The sequence below is a fragment of the Pimephales promelas genome, chromosome 10 (genome assembly GCF_988280905.1).
Source record: "Pimephales promelas chromosome 10, fPimPro1.hap1.1, whole genome shotgun sequence".
Classification (NCBI taxonomy): Eukaryota; Metazoa; Chordata; class Actinopteri; order Cypriniformes; family Leuciscidae; genus Pimephales; species Pimephales promelas.
Window position 1 is genome coordinate 36,398,917 of NC_142778.1, and position 26,300 is coordinate 36,425,216.

The window sequence follows — 26,300 nt, forward strand, 5'->3', positions numbered from 1 at the left end:
CGAGGGACCCGGAGGAGGCCAGGGAGGAACATTTCACATGCATCAGGCGCCTGAATTAAATAGACCAATGTTCCCTAAAAAGACTGAAGTACATCTCTTTCTGATGTGCGTCTCGGGCAAAAAAAAAAAAAAAATTCATTGATCTTGGAATGTCCCTTGGCAATTATAAAATATTAAATCCAAGTCACACTTTTTGGCTCAGCTTAATTCCTCCTCTCTCTCTCGCTCGCTCTCCCGCTTCCTCCATTTGATCAGTTTGAAAAAGTTTGCAATGTTTTCCAATGGAAAGAATCCCAGTAGCGCCGACCCGATTAATATGTTTGTTTTTTTATCAGTTTTGGCAGCGGATGTCACTAAAGGTTGTGTGTGAGATGCTAAACATCACTGTCGCGAGGTCTTCCCGCGTCTGTGGCTAATTGGCCAGATAATTAAATTTAACCGTGATCTTAATAAATATATTCAGCCTGCTGTTTGACGGGCCACACAGTTGATTAGAGCCGGTGTGTGTTTGTGATTCGGGTAATTAAGATTTCGAATCGATCACTGAATGCGTAATCCGTGTGTTTCCTCGCATCCGCATGCTAAGAGCCGCTCACCTCACGGCCTGATGAGGGATTTTATTTAGAGAGGCTAATTAACTCTCACGTTCCCAATGTTTTCCTTTTCTTTTGGCTAAACAATACGTCATTTTGACTCGTGCAATGTGGCGTTTACTAAATGAAGGTTTTGTAAATACATTTATGGTGTAATTAATATGTATGTGAACATGTTAAATGTGTTTGGCTTGTTTGCAAATGCTGTTGTAAATCTGCAAATGAATGAACTCAAATAAGCATGTCAGATTGCTTGTTTTTGTTTCTCTCTGTGTGTGTGTGTGTGTGTGTCGCTGACTGAAACCTGCAGATGGAAATTATAAAGCGTGATACACCATCAAACAAACATTCAAACGCTCTTATTTTCCGCAGCGAACTTCTCTTTTCTACATCTGTCATATTGCTGTGTGAAGAACCCAGACATGTATTTTTTAACAATCCATAAATTATGTATTCTGAGCCGTAATGAACACCGTTGAGTGATGCTCTCTGTGATCTCGCTCTGAAGAGGATCTGATATTTCAGGTCGGTGTGTGTGAATGCGTCTAAATGTGCACACATATTTTTGCATGATGCTGTTAAGATTAAGAATATAAGGCCAATATTAGAATCGATACTATTTTTAATAGTTAAACTCAGTATAATCTAAAAACATTAGTCTTATAGGCTATACGTGTTTTAAATCTGTAGTGTTGCCACTTAAAACAGGATTGCAGGAATAATACTGGTTTTCGAACAGGTTTCCAGGCCACTCCCCCTGTCTGCTATTGGTCAGTGAGGAAGATAGCCACGCCCCCCAGACCATGTTGTGTTGCTGTAATGCTCACACAAGCTTTTTTTTTACATTGTGTGTTCTTCACTGATAAAAATGATTTTGTGGTGAAGTAAATACAGAAAAAAACAATGTAAAAAAAAGTTAGTTCAGGCAAGAATTGAAAAAAAATAAGTAGTAACTCAATTCAATCGTGTAGAAATGAAAGCGTAAATATCAACATTATAAAATTAAGTAAAATTACTCAACTTTTCTGATACTGGTTTTTCCCATCATGCACTATTTTTACTGTTTTCCAGCTGTATTTACACTATTTTATCATTGCTTTTGTTGTTAGGATTAGTAATTTACCATTTTGTGACATTAGGAGTTAATTTTCTTCTATTTTCTACTATTGTCTACCAAGTATTAAGGTCTGCGTTCACACATTCGATATCAAAAATGAAGATGTGATGACACACACTATAAGTATTGATTACTTAAACATTTCTGAGTAAATCATAGAGTTAAAAAGTGTGGTCTATATTGTTTGAGTGAAATGTTGTACAAAGAAAAATTCAAATAAAATAGATATTAGTTAACCTTTAATTAGCTAAATAAAAATTACTCAATGTCTTATGTTACTTTCACTTAACTTAGTAGTTAAGTATAGTTTACTTAATTCTATGTGTGAAAATTACTCAAAAAATATCAGTGCAAAAAACTTGCTTTAAAAAAATTAAGTACATTTTCCTCATTGTTTTATAGGACACAGAACACAAAAAGACGCCTCTTTTAAAACACAATGTGAAAATGAGTGTTTTGGCTAATGAATAACATAATGCATTTATAAGTAATAAGTTATAGATGCATCTCTTTAATCATGCGTTCTTAAATATAGCGCTTAAAATGCTTTTGTTTCTAAAATGTTTAAATTTTAAAATGCATTCATTTTAGTTAGTTAGTGCTGCCATATGGCAATAGCCAAAAACAATGAAATATCTAGTGCATAAATAAACTATTTGGTAACAGTATCATGCACTCCTGGTCTACATGTCATCACACATATGCTCATAATTACGTGGCATTGATTGTGTTTGAACACACCTACATGATTGACAGGTCTCTTATGGGTGGTCTGGCACAAAAAGCTTGTGTGTATCCGAACCGATTTATTGCTTTTCTCTCTGGGCACAAAATCATGCTTTATTCGTGAACTTTGTGTTTTATTGCATGCAGCAAAATAATATGAGGTTTTATTATCTGTCTAAACTCTTATTGTATGCACATATTCGTGCATTAGTTCTTTCTCAGTGTGTGTGTGTTTGTGTTGTGAAGCTGTGTGGATATTAGACGAAGCTTTAGGTGATTTCCCACGATGCCGCTGGGCTTCCCCCGCCCAAAGTCCCGCCTCAGGTACAGGAAGACTTCAGCACTTCCTCCTGCAAACTTGTGCAATTATCACTGCAAGTGTAGATTTAAAGCGAGTCAATATGTAGATAAGGTTTGCACGTACATACAAAGGAAGTGGGATTTGGTGTGTAAAGGCGTCCCCGCCGGCCTTCTGTGATCTCACTGATGAAACCGGCTTCGTTTTCAACACTTAACGCATCTACTGATATGATTGTGTTCTGAAGCAACTTTTAGATTGTAAACGAAACAATCTAAAGATATTGAGGACTTCAGTTGTCATGCATCACTTTTTTGCCACATGCACTGCCACAAAAAGATGACTTTGATATTTTAGTTGCGTAGATATACGTATACTACCAGTCAAAAGTTTTATTTTTTTGTGTGGAAATAAGTCTCTTCTGCTCACCATAGAGTAAAAACTGTGAAATATTACATTTTAAAATGCTGTTTTCTATGTGAATATATAGTAACGTGTAATTTATTTTCAGCATCTTCAGTGTCACATGATCCTTCAAGAAATCACTCTAATATGATGACATTTCTTCTTATTATCAATGTTGTGATTATTCATATTTTTGTGGAAACCATCAGACATTTTTTTTCAGGATACTTTGATGAATAGAAAGTTCAAAAGCATTTATCTGAAGTAGAATCTTTTTTTTATTAATTTAATGCATCTTTATTTCTTTATTTTACCTTACTTTTGAATGGGAGTGACATTGATAATAATCATAAATGTTTCTTGAGCATCAGATCATCATTTCTGAAGGATCATGTGACACTGAAGACTGGAGTAATGATGCTGGAAATCACAGGAATAAATTACACTTTACTATATGAAGAGTTCAGATGCAAAAGCCTCTAAATGCCATTTGAAATTTTCTTCTTTAATGATGATTTTTATCAAGCTTGTATATTTAAGTTCAGTGATTTCACTTAAATGGCAATGATAATTACCTATTAATTGTTATTTAAGTGAAATTACTGAACTTAAATGTACACGTTTGATAAAAATCATCATTAAAGAAGAAAATTTCAAATGGCATTTAGAGGCTTTTGCATCTGAACTCTTCATATATTCACATAGAAAACACTTATATTAAATAGTAATAATATTTCACTGTTTTTACTGTATTTTCTGATTAAATGAATGCAGTTTTGATGAGCAGAAGAGACACCACATGAAAAAACGACTTAACAAAATAATATTTTTTGATCAAATAAATGCAGGTTTGGTGAACATGAAAAACTTCTTTTAAAAACATAAAATGTACCTAATTGTGTTTCTAAATGGGGTTCATTTCCATTCAGTCATTCTGCTAAATGAATAAATGCATTGTTCTCCTCTGTGAAATCTTCAGTCTGCGGCGAACGGACTCAGATGATTTACACATTAAACGTCTGACCTGCGCTGAACACGGCACCGGCGGCTGCGGCGTCTATAGAGTTTAGGAACATTGATGCGACTCGTATGAAACGGCCTTAAGAGTCTTTGTTCTTTTCTGGGACACAATCACATTAAACGTGACTGTTATATCGCATCAACAAAAGTTTGAGAAGTCGACGACCTAACGGATCTGTCCCGGCAGGGCAAACGGTTTGACTCTTCTGAAGCGTTTTAAAATGTTCATGAGCTCTCCGTGGTGTGTGTGTGTGTGCATACGTTATTCATTTGGAGTGAGATGTTTTGTGTGACACGTTTGACAGCTCTGTGCGTTGTCTCGCCACATCAGCGTTAAAAGAAAGTTTTGATTCCCCCGCATTCACGCTCCAAAATAACTCTTCTGTGCAGCGCTTTCCCGTAACGACCCTATTAGAGATTGTTTTCCTTCTGTCAGGTCACCCTTGTTGGAGGTTCTTGGGTTAAGATGTTTTTCACAAAGACATCAAAAAGTGTTTGGGAACCTCCATCGCTCTTTCAACTCGCCACAAAGGCTCGCGTTGTTATCTTTAGCTCCTCCTTCAATTTGGCAAGCGCGGATTAAACTTTAAAACGACTCCCCACCACGGCGTTTAACACGAGGACGGCAAAACCAACAAGGCCTCATTAGTGGGATCAGCGTTTAGACTTGATACTCATTACGCCGACATCCCCAACGAACTCTAATTGGGTTCGTTTTATATGTGAAACGCTTTCAATTTTTAATGTTGCCAAAGATGGTCTTCTTTTAATGGGCTGTGAGTTTTTGTGCGTTGAGTCAGAGGAGATTGGGGTCAACGCGATGGATTGGGTCGTGTTCCCCTGTTTATCTTCACGCAACTCTGTCGGCCGAGCGGTTCTGCTCAAAAGGGTTTGTTTCCAGAAAACCGCTCTGTTTATAGGAATAAATAGTCACAGCCGGTTCTGAGAGAAACTTTCTGATCTCTCCCCCCCGAACGAACTTCCAGTTAATTATAGTTCCTGCTCAATTTCACCGTGTTCCCCTTAAAACTTGTGTTTGCTAGAAAAATAAAGACTGCTAATTAGCCCTTTTGTTCAGTTGTTGCTCTCAGGCTCTGAAAACCGAGGGACGGGGAAGTTTCCTAGCGAGGAAAGTTTGTTTGCCAGGGAAGTTTGGGGGGGGGGGGGGGGCGATGACCCCTTCGGAGATGTGCTCGGGGAAAGCGCTTTCATCCCGAGCCGTAACCTGTGGACGCTCCGACTCAAGGCGATCGCAATTGCAGCTTTGTCTACTAATTAGAAAATTCCTGACCTCCAGCGAGATGTTTTAATTATGTGTTGTGTCAACGAGTTTGCAGATTTAATCCACACTCTTGAGTGGGCGAGCAGACGAACCGATCTCTCTCTCTCTCTCCTGTCCGTCGCACATGACCTCGTGGCCGTTCTTCATCGCCATGTTTGTTTTCACTTGCTTAAGTAGCCAAACAAGATGCCGTTTATGTGGGTGTGAAGCGAGACGGTGCGACAGAGCTTCTCTGTGTCTGTGGTAGGAAAGGGTTAAGGAGCGAGTGAGAGGCGATGCTGAGAGCGGCTGCTGAAGAACATAGCCGTGTTCGTGCGAAGGCAAGTCATTTCCCGAAACACTGCAGACACTGCGCCTCGGGCGCTCTGAAACCTTTGGAGACCAAAATGGCTTGCAGGAGTTAGAAGTAATAAGGTGTTTTTTTTTTTTTTTTTTCGCCTTCTTTCTCCTTGACTGAAATTCTGCAGTTGCTATGCATCGCCATGGCCGTGTTTTTCCTTGTGTTTTATGTCAGGCATTAAAATGCTTACCAGCCCGCCATTTTTGAGATTTGTTGCTCTTTAGTTGGGCTGCGAATTGCAGTTGTTTGTTTTGAATGTAATTCTGCCATTTTTCATCAAGATCAGACGAGCTCGACTCTCTCTCTCTCTCTCTCTCTCCCTCTCTTTTCCAGTATTTACACTGCATATAAAACACAGCAGCAAATATGAGGTGGCTTGCTCTATGATATTGTTTAACAAAATGCACATTCGGACGGTTTTGGACCATGAGAGTAATGCTGTGGCTCTCTGACTTTTAGTACCATATGAAGAGTTCAGATGCAAAAGCCTCTAAATGCCATTTGAAATTTTCTTCTTTAATGATGATTTTTATCAAACTTGTATATTTAAGTTCAGTAATTTCACTTAATTGTTATTTAAGTGAAATTAATGAAATAAAATATACAAGTTTGATAAAAATCATCATTAAAGAAGAAAATTTCAAATGGCATTTAGAGGCTTTTGCATCTGAACTCTTCATATTTTACCTGGGCTTATTTTATGCAATTTCTAATTCATTTGAAATGGTCCTGAAGTAGGGTGAATGCATTGACAAATTGCGATGTGTAACCAAAACATTAAATCCACACCCAATACCATTTTAAAACCCTCAGCTTGTGTCCTAATCAAATCAAAAGAGAGAATTCAGATAAGCCATTCATGAGATAAATTATAGACATATTAGTGCTCTTATTGCAAGTTGTCTGAAACAATCTGCAGCTTCCTAATGTGGGACACTGACATTTTTTTAAAGTATTAATATATAGTCTCTTAATTAAAATGAGCTCATAAAATAATCTGCATTAATTATACATTTATTGGTTGCACTTTATTTTAAGGTGTCTTTGTATGTAATGTGTAACAATGACACAATGAGTGTTATTAAAACACGCTTTTTCATATTATATATGAAGAGTTCAGATGCAAAAGCCTCTAAATGCCATTTGAAATTTTCTTCTTTAATGATGATTTTTTTATCAAACTTGTATATTTAAGTTCAGTAATTTCACTTAAATAACAATTAATAGGTAATTATCATTGCCATTTATGTGAAATCACTGAACTTAAATATAGAAGCTTGAAAATTTCAAATGGCACTTAGAGGCTTTTGCATCTGAACTCTTCATATATATATATATATATATATATATATTTTTTTTTTTCTATGATCAGATATTTACCATGGTACCACCACAGTACTATTTTCCAAGCAAATGAAGGACCCCAATTAGCATTTTCATCGTTTTCCACATTCACTATTTTATGAGCCTCGCCAGGGACCAAAACAAGTAATTTAAAAACCAGACTACCATGGTATTACCTGGGTGTAATTTGTGCTATTTTAATCTGTTTTCCTTCTATTAATTCATTTGTTACACTTTCTAAATGAACTAAGTATAAATGTAAGTATAATATCTTAGTTAAAGAGGCTGTATGTAGAATAGAGAAACCTTGTTATTAGCGACCCCGGTGGCCGTTCAGTGAACTGCAGCATTACAGACTGAACAGGATTCAAGACCCTGATATACTCACGCTGTTAGTAGTAAAAAGACATTTGCAGTGATATACTAACGAACATCTCGACGCTGTTCACGCTGCTGAGAGTGACCATTAGATGAATATGTGAATATGAGCAGTAATAAACACAATAAACACACACAAAAAATGAGAAAGTAGAAGTACAGAAAGCATCTGATCATAGAGATGTGTGTGTTTACAGCTGATCTGAGATTCACCGTCGACAGATGAGCTCATTAAAATTATACTGTTGTGATAGTTTGATTGTAGAGTATATTTGAGACCCTTTTCATGACACATTAACATTACAGTACAGAACGTCTCTAATCCTGAACATTGTATAAGCATTCGTATCATGTGTCATTGAACGGAAGCACGTAAACGTCACTTTCTCGTCAAAAACATCCCGAGTCCTTCATAAACGTCTACAGGCTTTCATAGACAAGTCAGGGAAGGTCTTGTTTTTTAACGTTTCAACACAAGCTTGGCAATTAAAAAGCACGAAAAAACGTACATACGAGACCACAAAAGCTGCATGCTTAACAATTATATTTATTGTAATAATAGTTACATTTTTATTGAATAAAAAATGGTGACACACACTCACACATACCACACCATAGCACTATTTTCTAAGCAATTGAAAGAGCCCAATTTGAATTTTTATAGTTTACGGCATTCACCATTGTATGAGTTTCAGCGAAGCAAACATCATAAAGGTGTGTGTTTGAACAGCTCTCTCAAGCTTCCCTGACCCTTTGATTAGCAGAAAGCCGAAAAACAAAGCCGTCTTCATCCTTTTCTCCTGCCTTTGTTACTCTTGGCTGCCGTGGCGCGGTTCAAAGCGAGGGCTCCACGTATAATCCGCGCAATATACATCTGTGAATTATTATTGTAATTCTTTATACGTTTATTGGAGCTGAATAAACTCCACATCAAATACATCACTCGGGCGATGTCGAAAACGCCTCGGGCTAATCACTCAACATCTGCTAACTCTTTCAAAATGTCCTCATCGGCCTTTTCTCCTGGCAAAGGAGGAGGAGAGGAAAAGTGAGGGGGTTTCTGGTCTTAATTAATGGCCGTTGCCGGTGTGTGTATCGAGACGGTTCGGGCCCCGCGGCGAGGCTGGTGGGTCGCTCTAATGCTACATGGAGGCAGACATGTGGGAAAGCTTTGGCTCTTGGCTCGGCCTCAGTCGCTCTGGCATGATGGGAAAGCCTCTCTCACACACTCCTGATGACAGTGAGAACGGGAGAGTGCTGAAGTCCTAATGGAAAAGCACAAGTTGTCTTGTCTGAAGTCATTCTGAATGACGGTGTGTTTGTCTGCTCATTCCCTCTTATGAAAGTTTGGTTGGATAAATGCCTACACTCCAAAAAATGTTGGGTTGTTTCAACCTAAATTGGGGTCAAATATGGACAAACCCAAATGTTGGGTTCAAAATGTAATAAAAAATGTACCAAATTTTTAACCCAACATTTGGGTTTGTCCATGTTTGACCCCAATTTGGGTTCAAACAACTAAAAATATATCTTATTTATGTAAAATATGTCTCATTTTGGGGTGAAAGTGACCTACACTCTAAACAGTGCTGGGATTTTTAAGATATAAGATATAATTTTCACTAGGGCTGTATTACAATATATTGTAATACAAAAATGCGACTATATATATTGTGTATAGTTCACCCAAAAATAAAAACTACTATGTGAGAAAAAAGCTGAGTTTGTTTTTAGAGTTTTAGTGTCAGTACTACATTGAATTACTATATATAATGTAAAATAATGCAATGGGGGAATATGTGTGGGTCCTGATAATGACAAATGTCTTGTTACAAGTAAAAAGTGCCCTACATTATTTTAATATGTCTAGTCAGTGACAGAGTGCAAGCATATTCATATTCATCTGTATTTTCATCTTCAGAATCATGAATATTGTATACCTGTGCTTTGGGTTTCAACACCAAGTCCAAGACTATTCATTTACACACTCTAAAAAATGCTGGGTTGTTTCAACCTAAATTTTTGGGTCAAATGTGGACAAACCCAAATACTGGGTTAAAAATGTAACTACAAAAATGTACTGCTGAAAGTGAAAGTTGAAGTTGGGTTAAAAAAATTTGAAATGACATTTTAACCCAACATTTGGTATTGTCCATATTTGACCCAAATTTGGGTTGAAACAACCCAGCATTGTTTAGAGTGCACACACAACTTTTTTTAACATTTTTGTTAACCTGTCTTGGAGTATCGCAATAATATCGTATTGTGAGTTCAGTATCGTGATATGTATTGAATCGTGACATGAGAGTATCGCTATACCACTAATTTTCACACATCACTCTAAAAATGCTGGATTGTTTTAGTTAAAACAACCCAGCATTTTTTAGAGTGATGAATTGCCATCTTGACCCAAAAACTAATGCACCGCTTGATGTAAATAACATCACAAAATTTAAGAGATCTTGTATATATATATGGCGCTTCCATCTATTGCTTCATATTTATCTGCTTTCTCTTGGTGTGTTTGCTGAGATAGCAGTATTGGTAATGTGTGTGTGTGTATTTCTGGCAAAGTGGACCATTAACCTGTAGCCCTGAGGTGAAACCGCAGCCAAGTCCAATATTGGCTCCAGCATCAAGGGCTCCTGCTTCCCGCCACTCAGAAACACTCAGGAAGACGCTGATCAGCAGAAACTCAAAGATGGACTCGATACAAATTCAACCTTCAGCCTTCAGAGAGTTTGAGACAGCATGAGCGCAAAACATACATTATTAACCTACAGTAATGTAGCGTGGGAGCTAATCTGGCCCTGTTCAGTCTGCGAGGGCGTTACAAAGAAAAGAACCAACCTGTTATCGGCTGGGTTTGATCTCGGGTCGCGAATCGATATTCTCTGTAAACTGGAGAGGAAAATGGAAACAGAAATGGTTCACAATCAGAACTGAGAGCTGAGACTGCCAAACGTTTGTTCAACAGGAGGTCAGAAGGTCAATAGTTCACTGACAAAACCTGAAACTATTCCAGCCTTTTCAACTTTTAATTGACTTGATTAAATGTCTTTGGATTATTCCATCCATCCATCTATCCATCCATCTATACCTCCATCCATCTATTATTCCATCCATTTATCCATCCATCTATACCTCCATCCATCCATCTATTTATCCATCCATCCATGCATCTATTCATCCATCCATCCATCCATCCATCCATGCATCTATTCATCCATCCACCTATCCATCCATCTATACCTCCATCCATCCATCCATCTATTTATCCATCCATCCATGCATCTATTCATCCATCCATCTATCCATCCATCTATACCTCCATCCATCTATTATTCCATCCACCTATCCATCCATCTATACCTCCATCCATCCATCTATTCATCCATCCATCCATCCATCCATCCATGCATCTATTCATCCATCCACCTATCCATCCATCTATACCTCCATCCATCCATCCATCTATTTATCCATCCATCCATGCATCTATTCATCCATCCATCTATCCATCCATCTATACCTCCATCCATCTATTCATCCATCCATCCATGCATCTATTCATCCATCCACCTATCCATCCATCTATACGTCCATCCATCCATCTATTTATCCATCCATCCAGCTATTTATCCATCCATCTATTCATCCATCCACCTATCCATCCATCTATACGTCCATCCATCCATCTATTTATCCATCCATCCAGCTATTTATCCATCCATCTATTCATCCATCCATTTATCCATCCATCCATCTATTCCTCCATCCATCCATCTAGCCATCCATCTTTTCCTCCATCCATCCATCCATCCATCCATCCATCTGATTTATTTAGTTTTATTATGTATGTGGAGATTTCATTCATTTTAGAATTAAATCCTGAAGATGTGTTGTTGAGTTATAAGATGCCATTTGTGTCTCTCAACAGAATTAATCTACATTTAATTAAACCTAATATTGTTTTACATTTTTATTTTATTCATCATATTTAGGGATAACATTTGTTTGTTTATAAATTAATCCTCGAGATCTATTCGAGTTATAAGACGTCATATTTGAGTCGTTATTATTTTATTGGATTCGTTTTTATTTAATGTTGTGTTATCATATGAATAATGGATTTTTTTTTTTTTTGAATGTACACATTTGATTTTAATACGGATTTTAATACTGCGAAACTGAATGTCAAAAAAAATCATTTGGTTCTTGATTTTTTGGAAATTCTAGATCATTATGAGCCAAAGTCATATTCAGACTGAAGTTTCATGACTCTGATCACACGCATATTGTCTAAATGAGGTCTGATTCACTCATTGCTGGTGACTGTCACCTCACATGTTCCCGTGCTCTGATGGTGTGAAGACACATATATAGATGTGTGTGTGTGTGTGTTGGTGCTGCTGGCAGATTGTCATCATCAGTGTGTTGTTGAGAAGGCTGGCAGGCACGTCTCCGGGCTCGTCTCTCTCTCTCTGCTCCAAACACGTGCGTTCAGTCAGAAATGGTCTGAAAAGATGTATGGAGGTATCCGTGTGCTAGCTGTCGGATGGATATGTCATATGACATTACGCCCGCGAGGAGCTCGGCACTGATAAAATGACAGATGCTGTTTTGTGCCTCACGGATTTTGCCTTCCCACAATCTTTTCTTCTCCGCTTCCTTCAGCTCCACATTGACCTTTGCCAAATTCACCACTGATTCGACTATCCAGAAAAGTCAATTATCACAAAATTCAGAGTGTTTCGCTCCCCGGAGAAAGCCTCTGAATCAGCTGAGTGTGTGTGTTTGTGTTGATGTGCTGGTTAGCGTGAGGTTACGAGATGCACGGATCTCCATGGAAACAGACATCAACAGGGCTGTGTTTGGGTTATTGGCGTTGGCTGTAGGATTCGTACAGTGGGAGGAAAGATGTGGAGAAGTGACCTTTCTGCCTGCGTTTGGATCACTTACTCTGCCTCTGTGTGGCCCTGCGGGCGCCGGAGCCAATCTGGGATCCGGAGGCCAAACGCAGAGACTGAAGCGCATCGTGTAGAAATCACTCGAACTGCAAACTTTCAGGAGTCACCACTGCATTTCAATGCACACGCCAATCCTGTAAATAAGCGTTCTGGATGCGAGTGTCTTAATGTTCAGTGATATTATCAACTTTGAAAACGTTGAACTGAATAATGGCACTATTATCTTCTGTAGAGCTGCTTTACAGTTGAAATTTAATATGTTTCATTATTGATGAACTTTGCAACTCTGACATTCAGTTATTGAACTGAATTGAGCTGAAAATGATGTTATTGAGATTGGTAATGAACTTTGCAACATCTGCACTGTTATTGAACTGACTTGAGTTGAATACATTTGTTTCATAATTCACTGTTCAATAACATTCTTGATGTTACAGTTCATCAATTATGGAACCAATTTGAATCAGCAGTAAAGCAGCTCTACACTCTTAGAAGAAATGGTTCTATTTAGAACCAGAAATGGTTCCATCCCCCGCTTCATATATGGAACTCCAAAATGGTTCTATATAGAACCATTTTTTTTGGTAAAAGGTTCTATTGGCCAAGTATGGAACCCCAGGGTTCTATATAGAACCCAGAGGAACCCTTTTTTTAAGAGTGTATAGAACGTTTTAGGGTTTCCAAATATGTAGCGCTGATAGAACCTTTTAAGGTTCTATATAGAACCTTTTCTTCTAAGAGTGTAAGACAAAAGTGCCATTATTCAGAACAAGTGTTGATTCAGTTTAGTTCAATAATAGTGCAGTTTGTCAAATTATGAGAAGTTTAATTCAGCTTAAGCAGCTCTATAGATGATAGTTGTGTTGTTATTCAGCTCAATTCAGTTCAGTAAGTGTGTCAATGTTGCAGCTCATCAATTATGAATTTAATATAATACTCCTTTAAAGCAGATCTACAGAAAGCAATAGTGTCATCGTTTGAGTTGAATAAATCTGTTTCATAATTTATGAACTGCAACATCGACATTGAACTGACTAAATTCGTTTCATAACTAATGAACTTTGGAACCTTCAGACTGTTATTCAGTATTTTTGTGATTGTTGCGGGCAAAAATCCTTGATTATGCGGCCCGTTTTCTTTAAAAATGCGATGGAATATGCAGGATATTTATGCAATTTTATGCGATGAAATTGCATAAACTTGCAAAAATTGTGGGAACTTGCAAAAACTGCGGGAACTTCCAAAAATTGTGGGAACCTGCGAGAACTTGCAAAAAATGCGACAACTAGCAAAAACTGCGGGAACTAGCAAAAATTGCGGGAACTAGCAAAAATTGCAGGAACTTGCAAAAATTGCGGGAACTTGCAAAAATTGCGACAACTAGCAAAAACTGCGGGAACTAGCAAAAATTGCGGGAACTTGCAAAAATTGCGACAACTAGCAAAAACTGCGGGAACTAGCAAAAATTGCGGGAACTAGCAAAAATTGCGGGAACTTGCAAAAACTGCGACAACTAGCAAAAACTGCGGGAACTAGCAAAAATTGCGGGAACTTGCAAAAATTGCGGGAACTTGCAAAAACTGCGGGAACTAGCAAAAACTGCGGGAACTTGCAAAAATTGCGACAACTAGCAAAAACTGCGGGAACTAGCAAAAACTGCGGGAACTTGCAAAAACTGCGGGAACTAGCAAAAATTGCGGGAACTAGCAAAAATTGCGGGAACTTGCAAAAATTGCGGGAACTAGCAAAAATTGCGGGAACTTGCAAAAATTGCGGGAACTAGCAAAAATTGCGGGAACTTGCAAAAATTGCGGGAACTTGCAAAAATTGCGGGAACTTGCAAAAATTGCGGGAACTTGCAAAAATTGCGACAACTAGCAAAAACTGCGGGAACTAGCAAAAACTGCGGGAACTAGCAAAAATTGCGGGAACTAGCAAAAATTGCGGGAACTTGCAAAAATTGCGGGAACTTGCAAAAATTGCGACAACTAGCAAAAACTGCGGGAACTAGCAAAAATTGCGGGAACTAGCAAAAATTGCGGGAACTTGCAAAAACTGCGACAACTAGCAAAAACTGCGGGAACTAGCAAAAATTGCGGGAACTTGCAAAAATTGCGGGAACTAGCAAAAACTGCGGGAACTTGCAAAAATTGTGGCAACTTGCAAAAACTGCGGGAACTAGCAAAAACTGCGGGAACTAGCAAAAACTGCGGGAACTAGCAAAAATTGCGGGAACTTGCAAAAACTGCGGGAACTTGCAAAAATTGCGACAACTAGCAAAACTGCGGGAACTTGCAAAAATTGTGGCAACTTGCAAAAACTGCGGGAACTAGCAAAAACTGCGGGAACTTGCAAAAATTGCGACAACTAGCAAAAACTGCGGGAACTAGCAAAAACTGCGGGAACTTGCAAAAACTGCTGGAACTAGCAAAAATTGCGGGAACTTGCAAAAATTGCGGGAGCTTGCAAAAAATTGCAGGAACTTGCAAAAACTCCTGGAACTAGGAAAAATTGCGGGAACTTGCAAAAATTGCGGGAACTTGCAAAAATTGTGGTAAAAATTGATTCCCCCAACACCTTGTTCTCACTAGTCCACTACCTTAATGTAAAGAGACATTTCTTATTACTTCCTATGATAATCAAGCATACTACATCATAAAAAGTGCTGGAATATTTCATCTGGTTTTATTTCAGACTTTAATAAACACATCAAACTTATAAAACATTGAGTCAAATAAGTTTTGTAGCTTTACAAAAGAAATATGATCCAACTTCTGTAAAAATGAATACATTTAATATACAAAAATAAAGTGTTTCCTGTTTAACAGGTTTTCGATGATCTTCACGTCGCGTAATTACGTCACTTCATAACGTTCCCATGGCAACAGGGGGAAACAGCTGCTCTTGTGTGAAGCAAACGCGACATTTTTAAACTTTCTGCTAAGATATATGTGACTTTTTTGCAATGAAAATGCGAGGATAATGAAATCATGCAAGCCCTGCATATTTTGCACGGAAATCTGCAATTTATACGGCGAAAGTGCGGCGTATTTGAAAAAATATCCCCGCATAAATATGCGAACTTAGGCTGATTATGCACTAAATCATGCGATCGCATAATCACGTGGGGGGACTGTTATTGAACTGAATTGAGCTTTACAGCTGAAAATTGAATCTGTTTCATAATTGATGAACAACTTGACAGGTGTTGAACTCAATCAACACTGAGCTGAATAACACACTATTGTCTTCTGTTGAGTTACCTTATAGTTGAATATGTACTGTATGTTTTTCTTCCTTTGTCTCTTCCTCAAACTGTTTTCTTTCTGTCAAACACATGCACACATGTGAATATTCAGCACACAAACACAAACGCCCGCCAGCGTGTCCAGGTAGATGGATGCGTTTGATTGGTCCAGGCTATGATTGGCATTAATTGCCATGGCAGAAGGCATGCCTGGCTTTCACATGAGGTCAACTCTGATTGGCCTGATGAGTCCAGATCTTGCTTCTGGAGGTCTTGAGGCCTGAGGGTGTCCCGAGCGCTGCCTGTCCTAAATTCACCCCACCTCAGCACACTCCACCCGTCAGATCCGCTGACGGCTCGCCGGAGACGAGACACAAGCGGCCACCATGCGCTCGCTGGCGTATGCAGGACTTCTGTTCCCGTCAGATGGTTTCCATTAAGGGCTCCGTGTGATTTGTGTTTACCGAAAGCAATCAGTCTAATTGTGCGACGTCTGCTGGAGAGAAAGACTTCGTTTCCGGTCTTGTTTCGAGTGGTCTTTTGAATTTTCTCCCATCTGATATTTTTCTGTTGTTCATGAAAGACAGAGGTCTGACTCAGCTGTGTAAGAATCCCTTTGTTTATTTGACTTCTCCTTCAGTTTATGCTTGAAAGCAGCAGATGAGCAGGACGTCTTGTGAGACGAGAGTGCAAGGATAAACCCGTTCGATGCAAACTGAGTATCTCAGTGTAATCCACTGGTATTGAAGTTTGATCATAAGAAAATCATTAAAAAATCATATATATATATATGTGAAATTGTCATGCAGTACAATTTTTGATTTGCAATATAGTATGTTTTGTCAAAAATAAACTTATCACCTGTTATACAATGCAAGCTAATGAATGCACATATCAAAATAATGAATCCTTAACTTTGAAATATGTATGATAAAATGTAAATGGTCTACTTTAAAAATAAAACTTTATATGGAAAAAGAATTTTCTTTTCCAGATGTTTCCAACTCTAACTTTGAACCAATTCTACACTCTTTGACTTTCATTTATATTTTGATTTTATATATAAATAAATATGTATGTATGTTGTCCTTTCAACTTTTTTCTTGTTTGACTCACCTGAATGAAAGAAATGTATTTGTCTCTCTCCGGTGAGAATCACCTAATTATACATGATGAGGGCTGGCCTGTTCACGTCCATTCGCATATTGCCTTGGCAAACAAAAAATGTTTTTCACAATATAACCCAATTCACAGTTTTATGTGAAAGATTTAACGGGATGATTTTTCAGATCATTGTGAAGTAAAAACCCTAGTCCACAACATCCATTAGTCAAAAGTCTTCTTGTGGACGCATATTTCGTGGCGTTATTTCAGAAACTTTCATTTTTTGTTTTTTCAATAACCATGCATAAATAATATTCTCTCAAAAATACAAACTTGTACATACATGTTGCTCACATATTATGGTAGCCCTGTTTGTGCTAAATATAGTGTAATTTCACCTGTGCCATTAATATGTTTATAAGCAGCTGAAAAAAGCACAAATGTCAGAACATCTCAAAGACCATCTTAAGGTTAATACGAGATCTGTGTCATGTTCTCCTCAGGTGTCGGGGAGTTCAGCGGGTTCTCCGGCCGGATCGTCGGCCTCCTCCGGCTCGTCACGACAGTATTCCCGACAGAGAATCACACGTGTCAATCTCAGGGACTTCATCTTCTACATGGAGCAGGAGCGAGAGACCAGCAGATCTCTCCTTCTGTATCGAGCTCTCCTGAAGTAGTGTACACTAACTGACCTCTGCACACTACAGACCAACACTTCCTTCTCAGCCCTGCGACGTGCCTTCAGCCCCATCAGTGTCCGCGACCTCGTGATCTCAGCGTTGCTTTTCATACGAAAAGGTTTGGGAAGAAAAGAGAAACAACTAAGATGTGCTTCACGTTTCCTGTTTTCTCCTCAACTTTATACGGTCAATTGTATTTATGGTGTGTCTCTGGCTTTGAGCCGAGGAGCGTTTGTTTGTTTGTTTATTTGTTGTTTGTTTGGTTTTTGTGTATGAATGAATCTGACACTGCAAATATCATCACTCTTTTTATCAGTATTTTTATTTTGTTTTGCCAGAAATAAAAAAATTCTAAAAACAAAAAGTTTAGGCGAAAAACAATAGTCTTGAAGTTGTTAGCAAGTTGTTGAACACAACATTAAAAATGGAAGCTCGTCTTTTCTTCCCTGTTGTGAGGAACACATGTGGGCGGGGCTTGATTTTGTCTGTGGGGAATTGATTGGATGGTTGTGGTTTGCTATTGGTTGATCTGATGTGAGTGACAGGTAGCCCCGCCCACATCATCAGAGAAGAGACGTCGCTAATTTTGATTCAAAAATGCACTTGATTTTAAAACAATAATGATGTGCACTGATAAGTAATTTATCATTAATACTGCATTATTCCATAATAAAATAAGAATCGTGAATTTTGATTTCATATTGACTTTAAAGCTTCACTTTTTCAGCTTCACTACATTTCGTTTGGTTATGCTTAGAACATTGTAATATTTCATGCATTTTTGCACATTTGTTAGTGTAAAACGAGGTAAATCCTGATGAAGGAGGTGTTTTTGCAGTGCTGATGTCATTCTGCTGTATATTCAACACAGAGCGCTTACAGTGAACGATCTTTGAGACCAAACGCCTTGAAGTGATCAATGTACTTTTCTGTAAAAGAAATTTTGTTCTCTAAACCTTATGCAGACGTTCCCAATCATCATCATCATCATCAGTGTGCAACCACATGGCAAACAATTATTTACTTAGGATTTTTGTCTTGTTTTCCAGTACAAATATCTAAAAATATTACAAATCAAGATAAATTGACTTTGGAAGAAATTTATTTTACTTTTTTTTTTCAGAAAACAACACTTATTGTCTTATAAAAATGAGGTGAGTTTACGCCTAAAACAAGAACTAGTATCTGCCAAAGGTGTCAGAAAAATAATCCAGTTTTCCCTTTTGAATTAAGATCATTTTTCAGACATCATTGTGGCAGATATTAGTTGTTGTTTCAAGCATAAACACATTTTGATAAATTTGTCAGGACATCCTCAGTCATTCTGCTCCTCCAGTAAATGCATCTTAATGTGAGAATGTTTAGATATTGTAGCCTACTAGAAGACAAGACAGAAACACTGAGGAGGAATCTATTTGCAGCACAATCACAGTATTAAACACCCCATAAAAAGCGGCTAAAAAACTTTATCAGCGAGACTTTAATGTAAATACACTTTTTGATGAATATTGTTTTTAAAAGCATGTATAAATGGTGTCCACATGATGAAAAGAACGCTTTAAACCCAAGTCTGTATTGAGGAATGAGCGGTTCCTCCTGAATCCCGATCATGATGCTTCTGTCTGTCGGAGTGTGTGACTGTAATGTGTGTCCGTGAGGAGAATCCCAGACCAGGCTATAGCAATACCAACACGCAAACACACATCTGACCTCGGTGATGTGAGGGTTTCTGAATCAAACACGATAGTGAACAACACCGTTCCTCATCTCGTCAATCATTCCATCTTAGAGGGGTAGTTCACCCCAAAAATGTAAACTCTGTCAGTAATTACTCTCCCTCATGTTGTTCAACCCCGTAACCCTTTGTTCTTCTGAACACAAATTAAGATCACTCCTCCATAGTCTTCTAAAGGATTAAAACTTGCCGGCCCAGAAAGTTAGTAAAGACATTGTTAAAATAGTCCAAGTGACTTAATCTTACGTTTTCAAGCGACGATAATTCCTTTTGTGCGCAAAAAACAAACAAAAATTATGACTTTATTCCACTGTTCATTTCCTTCTCTCACGTAGTGAGCCTACGTGTGTAAGCCAATAGTGAGCCTACGTTTGTCAGCCAATAGTGAGTCAACGTCTTTCGGCCAATAGTGAGCCTATGTGTGTCGACCAATAGTGAGCCTACGTGTGTCGGCCAATAGTGAGCCTACGTGTGTCGGCCAATAGTGAGCCTACGTGTGTCGGCCAATAGTGAGCCTACGTGTGTCGGCCAATAGTGAGCCTACGTGTGTCAGCCAATAGTGAGTCTACGTCTGTCGGCCAATAGTGAGTCAACGTCTTTCGGCCAATAGTGAGCCTATGTGTGTCGGCCAATAGTGAGTCTACGTCTGTCGGCCAATAGTGAGTCTACGTCTTTCGGCCAATAGTGAGCCTACGTGTGTCGGCCAATAGTGAGCCTATGTGTGTTGGCCAATAGTGAGCCTACGTGTGTCGGCCAATAGTGAGCCTACGTGTGACGGCCAATAGTGAGTCTACGTCTGTCGGCCAATAGTGAGTCTTCGTGTGTCGGCCAATAGTGAGCCTACGTCTGTCGGCCAATAGTGAGTCTTCGTGTGTTGGCCAATAGTGAGCCTACGTCTGTCGGCCAATAGTGAGCCTACGTGTGACGGCCAATAGTGAGTCTACGTCTGTCGGCCAATAGTGAGTCTTCGTGTGTCGGCCAATAGTGAGCCTACGTCTGTCGGCCAATATTGAGCCTACGTGTGACGGCCAATAGTGAGTCTACGTCTGTCGGCCAATAGTGAGTCTTCGTGTGTCGGCCAATAGTGAGTCTACGTCTGTCAGCCAATAGTGAGCCTACGTGTGTCGGCCAATAGTGAGCCTATGTGTGTCGGCCAATAGTGAGCCTATGTGTGTCGGCCAATAGTGAGCCTACGTGTGACGGCCAATAGTGAGCCTACGTCTGTCGGCCAATAGTGAGTCTTTGTGTGTCGGCCAATAGTGAGTCTACGTCTGTCGGCCAATAGTGAGCCTACGTGTGTCGACCAATAGTGAGTCTACGTGTGACGGCCAATAGTGAGCCTACGTGTGTCGGCCAATAGTGAGCCTATACGTGTGACGGCCAATAGTGAGCCTACGTCTGTCGGCCAATAGTGAGTCTACGTGTGTCGGCCAATAGTGAGTCTACGTGTGTCGGCCAATAGCTAGCCTACGTCTGTCTGCCAATAGTGAGTCTACGTGTGTCGGCTAATAGTGAGCCTACGTGTGTCGGCCAATAGTGAGTCTACGTGTGACGGCCAATAGTGAGCCTACGTCTGTCGGCCAATAGTGAGTCTACGTGTGACGGCCAATAGTGAGCCTACGTCTGTCAGCCAATAGTGAGCCTACGTCTGTCGGCCAATAGTGAGTCTACGTCTGTCGGCCAATAGTGAGCCTACGTGTGTCGGCCAATAGTGAGTCTACGTGTGTCGGCCAATAGTGAGCCTACGTCTGTCGGCCAATAGTGAGCCTATGTGTGTCGGCCCAATAGTGAGCCTACGTCTGTCGGCCAATAGTGAGCCTACGTCTGTCAGCCAATAGTGAGCCTACGTCTGTCGGCCAATAGTGAGTCTACGTCTGTCGGCCAATAGTGAGCCTACGTGTGTCGGCCAATAGTGAGTCTACGTGTGTCGGCCAATAGTGAGTCTTTGTGTGTCGGCCAATAGCTAGCCTACGTCTGTCTGCCAATAGTGAGTCTACGTGTGTCGGCTAATAGTGAGCCTACGTGTGTCGGCCAATAGTGAGTCTACGTGTGACGGCCAATAGTGAGCCTACGTCTGTCGGCCAATAGTGAGTCTACGTGTGACGGCCAATAGTGAGCCTACGTCTGTCGGCCAATAGTGAGTCTACGTCTGTCGGCCAATAGTGAGCCTACGTGTGTCGGCCAATAGTGAGTCTACGTGTGTCGGCCAATAGTGAGCCTACGTCTGTCGGCCAATAGTGAGCCTATGTGTGTCGGCCCAATAGTGAGCCTACGTCTGTCGGCCAATAGTGAGCCTACGTGTGTCGGCCAATAGTGAGTCTACGTGTGTCGGCCAATAGTGAGCCTACGCCTGTCGGCCAATAGTGAGCCTATGTGTGTCGGCCCAATAGTGAGCCTACGTCTGTCGGCCAATAGTGAGCCTACGTCTGTCGGCCAATAGTGAGCCTATGTGTGTCGGCCCAATAGTGAGTCTACGTGTGTCGGCCAATAGTGAGCCTACGTCTGTCGGCCCATAGTGAGCCTATGTGTGTCGGCCCAATAGTGAGCCTACGTCTGTCGGCCAATAGTGAGCCTACGTCTGTCAGCCAATAGTGAGCCTACGTCTGTCGGCCAATAGTGAGTCTACGTCTGTCGGCCAATAGTGAGTCTACGTGTGTCGGCCAATAGTGAGTCTACGTGTGTCGGCCAATAGCTAGCCTACGTCTGTCTGCCAATAGTGAGTCTACGTGTGTCGGCTAATAGTGAGCCTACGTGTGTCGGCCAATAGTGAGTCTACGTGTGACGGCCAATAGTGAGCCTACGTCTGTCGGCCAATAGTGAGCCTACGTCTGTCGGCCAATAGTGAGTCTACGTGTGTCGGCCAATAGTGAGTCTACGTGTGTCGGCCAATAGCTAGCCTACGTCTGTCTGCCAATAGTGAGTCTACGTGTGTCGGCTAATAGTGAGCCTACGTGTGTCGGCCAATAGTGAGTCTACGTCTGTCGGCCAATAGTGAGCCTATGTGTGTCGGCCCAATAGTGAGCCTACGTCTGTCGGCCAATAGTGAGCCTACGTCTGTCAGCCAATAGTGAGCCTACGTCTGTCGGCCAATAGTGAGCCTACGTCTGTCGGCCAATAGTGAGTCTACGTGTGTCGGCCAATAGTGAGCCTACGTCTGTCGGCCAATAGTGAGCCTACGTCTGTCGGCCAATAGTGAGTCTACGTGTGTCGGCCAATAGTGAGCCTATACGTGTGTCGGCCAATAGTGAGCCTATACGTGTGTCGGCCAATAGTGAGCCCAAGTGTGTCGGCCAATAGTGAGTCTACGTGTGTCGGCCAATAGTGAGCCTACGTGTGTCGGCCAATAGTGAGCCTACGTGTGTCGGCCAATAGTGAGCCTACGTGTGTCGGCCAATAGTGAGCCTACGTCAGTCGGCCAATAGTGAGCCTACGTGTGTCGGCCAATAGTGAGCCTACGTCTGTCGGCCAATAGTGAGCCTATGTGTGTCGGCCAATAGTGAGCCTACGTCTGTCGGCCAATAGTGAGCCTACGTCTGTCAGCCAAATAGTGAGCCTACGTCTGTCGGCCAATAGTGAGTCTACGTCTGTCGGCCAATAGTGAGCCTACGTGTGTCGGCCAATAGTGAGTCTACGTGTGTCGGCCAATAGTGAGCCTACGTCTGTCGGCCAATAGTGAGTCTACGTGTGTCGGCCAATAGTGAGCCTATACGTGTGTCGGCCAATAGTGAGCCTATACGTGTGTCGGCCAATAGTGAGCCCAAGTGTGTCGGCCAATAGTGAGTCTACGTGTGTCGGCCAATAGTGAGCCTACGTGTGTCGGCCAATAGTGAGCCTACGTGTGTCGGCCAATAGTGAGCCTACGTGTGTCGGCCAATAGTGAGCCTACGTCAGTCGGCCAATAGTGAGCCTACGTGTGTCGGCCAATAGTGAGTGTACGTGTGTCGGCCAATAGTGAGTGTACGTGTGTCGGCCAATAGTGAGTGTACGTGTGACGCTCAACACAGAAGCGCTGCACTGAACAAAAGACGAATGAATGAAAGTCTTACGTGGTTGAACAACATGAGGGAGAGTAATTACTGACAGTTGAACTATCCTTTAAAGCAGCACTACATTATGAAGAAAAACACTTTTCCTTTGGACTGACGCGCACTGATGAATCATTACAATAAGACCAGGAGCATGTATTATGAAAGTATTAGCGCTTCATTTTGATTTCATGTTTTCATTTTTGTCGTGTAAAACTGGATTTCACTGCCGATTCTCGTGTTTAGTGTGTTTAATCTCTCATTTTCACTGCAAAAACATGATTTTCTCACTCTTGTTTTCCAGTTCAATATCTAAACATTCTTACATCAAGATTAGCTTGAGAAGCAAAATGACTGAAAATATTACGTTTGATTTTTACTGAAAGAAATGTATTAACATGTATTAACGCCAGCACACAACATTAAAATGTATTTTTTATTTATTTTATTTTTTTAATTTTTTTTTGGGGGGGGATAATTTTCACAAAAAAAAGTTTCACGGGCCCCAGAATATGTTGTTTTATGACAATCTGAACGTACAATATTTCAAAAACCTTAGCTTTTAAAGAAAGAACTCGTTGTAAACATTTTATACTAGCTTCATGGGTTCTTTTTTTATCAATGTATCGCTCATGTTAGTAATGTATTGAATAACGTTAACTAATGAGAAAAATAATTTTTCAGAAAATAATACTTAATATCTTAAGCCATTTTGCTTTTAAAAAGTGAGTGTATCTTGATTCAAGCAAGTTTAGATATTTGTACTGGATAACGAGACAGAAATGCATGCATTTGTTCTGCAGTGTATTTCCTTTCAGTGTGCCTGATTAATATTATTTTGAGTTATTGATGTCAGATGTTATGATGAAGAACACGAGTCCTGTAAGCATTAGGTTTGTGAGGGTTCGCCGTACATGATGTCAGGAGAGGTCAAGCTCTGTGACCTCTCTTCTTCTGGACCCTCTCGCTCTTCTATGCATCATGAACCCTGTCACAGTCTGTGTGTGTGTGTGTGAGTGTGTGAATCTGAACAAGGTTTTACTTTCATTGGTTTTTATGTCTTCAGTGTTTGCAGCCGAAAATCGAAAAGGGAAACTTGGTTTTGTACCTATTTATATTTTATCATTCGCAATACGGTTCATTCCCCGACAGTCCGATGCGAAACAAGCACAAATGTATTTGTTGGGTCGTTTAAAACGACTTTATTAATCTCCTGATTTCTGTTTTCTGCTGGAGGCTCTTTCTAAGACTTATGCTTTGTAGCCAAAATATTATTAGATCTCTCTTCATATTGTATTATGTGCACAGCTGGAATTTAATGTTTTGATCTATGGATGATTTGTATATATTGTTTACAAGACCTTGTGTTTATTAGAACTATCTTATTTTTGGTAAATTCTGTACATATCCTGAAATATTTCAGTTTGTGTGAACATACTTCTGTATTTGTACCTATTTTGTAAAGGAATAAATAAGCTGTTTACTAAACTTAAAAATGTTGTTTATATGTGTGTGGTTCACCGTTTCATAACTTTTATGATATAAATGCTATACATTTAAATTATTTTATGTATGTATATATATTAGGGCTGTGCAAAAGTTAATTGCGATTAATCGCATCCAAAATAAAAGTCTGTGTTTACATAGTATATTTGTGTGTGCTGTATATAATTATTTTGTATATATAAATACACACACATGCATGTATATGTTTAAGAAAATGTGTTATTCCTATATAAAATATTTATATTTATATAATATAGATTATGTATTTATATATATATATATATACAGAATTTAAGCGCAAATAATTCTTAAATATATACATGCATGCATAGGTTTTTATATATACAAAATAATTATATACAGCACACTCAAATATATTATGTAAAACAGACTTTTATTTTGGATGCGATTAATCGCAATTAACTTTTGCACGGCCCTAATATATATATATATATATATATATATATATATATATATATATATATATATATATATATATTTCTGATGCCATCAGCGGGTTTTTTGATTTTTTCCTAAAATATGACTTAATATCTTAATTTTGCTTCTCCAGTAAATGTATCTTGTATCTCTCTTTTGGGGAGCTTCCACTGTCGCTCCTGTTTTTTGAGGGGCATGTCTTTTTAATTTGGACAAAACCGTTCAAAATAAAGCATTTTAATGCAAAGAGTGGGACTTGAACCCAAATCCTCCACATGATGGAGCATCACTCAAACCACTGAACCACTGAAGTTTCCAGTCTTATGCCTCTTTATTTGGGGGGCTTGTCTTTTTTATTTGGACAAAACCAGTGAAAATAAAGCATTTTAATGCAAAGAATGGGATTTGAACCCAAATCCACCACATGATGGTGCAACACTCAAACCACTGAGCCACTGGAGCTTCCACTTTTACACCTCTTTATATTAGGGTAATGTTTTTTTCTTACTTGGACAAAACCATTCATAATAAAGCATTTTAATGCAAAGAGTGGGATTTGAACCCATGATGGGGCAACACTCAAACCACTCAGCCACTGGAGTTTCCTCTCTTACTGCTCTTTATTTTGGGGTAATATCTTTTTTATTTGGACAAAACCAGTGAAAATAAAGCGTTTTAATACAAAGAGTGGGATTTGAACCCAAACCCTCCACATGATGGTGCAACACTCAAACCACTGAGCCACTGGAGCTTCCACACTTACTTGTCTTTATTTTGGGGCCATGTCTTTTTTATTTGGACAAAACCGTTCAAAATAAAGCATTTTAATGCAAAGAGAGGGATTTGAACAGTAACACTACACATGATGGAGCAATTCTCAAACCACTGAGCTTCCACGCTTACTTGTCTTTATTTTGGGGCCATGTCTTTTTTATTTGGACAAAACTGTTCAAAATAAAGCATTTTAATGCAAAGAGTGGGATTCAAACCCAAATCCATCACACAATGGGGCAACACTCAAACCACTGAGCCACTGGAGCTTCCACTTTTACACCTCTTTATTTTTGGGTAATGTTTTTTTTTTTTATTTGG

The 26,300-nt window shown here is 39.6% G+C and overlaps 1 protein-coding gene across 2 annotated transcripts in view; it reads left to right on the top strand.

Annotated features, from left to right (window-relative positions):
* LOC120487575 (transcription initiation factor TFIID subunit 4) overlaps nucleotides 1-24,760 on the top strand; it is a 109,794-nt gene extending 85,034 nt beyond the window's left edge. For both annotated transcript variants that reach the window (XM_039683790.2, XM_039683791.2), the window contains one exon: nucleotides 17,328-24,760. In XM_039683790.2, the coding sequence (XP_039539724.2) occupies nucleotides 17,328-17,501 (174 nt within the window). In that variant the 3' untranslated portion in view covers nucleotides 17,502-24,760. The remainder of the gene's footprint in view (nucleotides 1-17,327) is intronic.
* The last annotated feature ends 1,540 nt before the right edge of the window (nucleotides 24,761-26,300 follow it).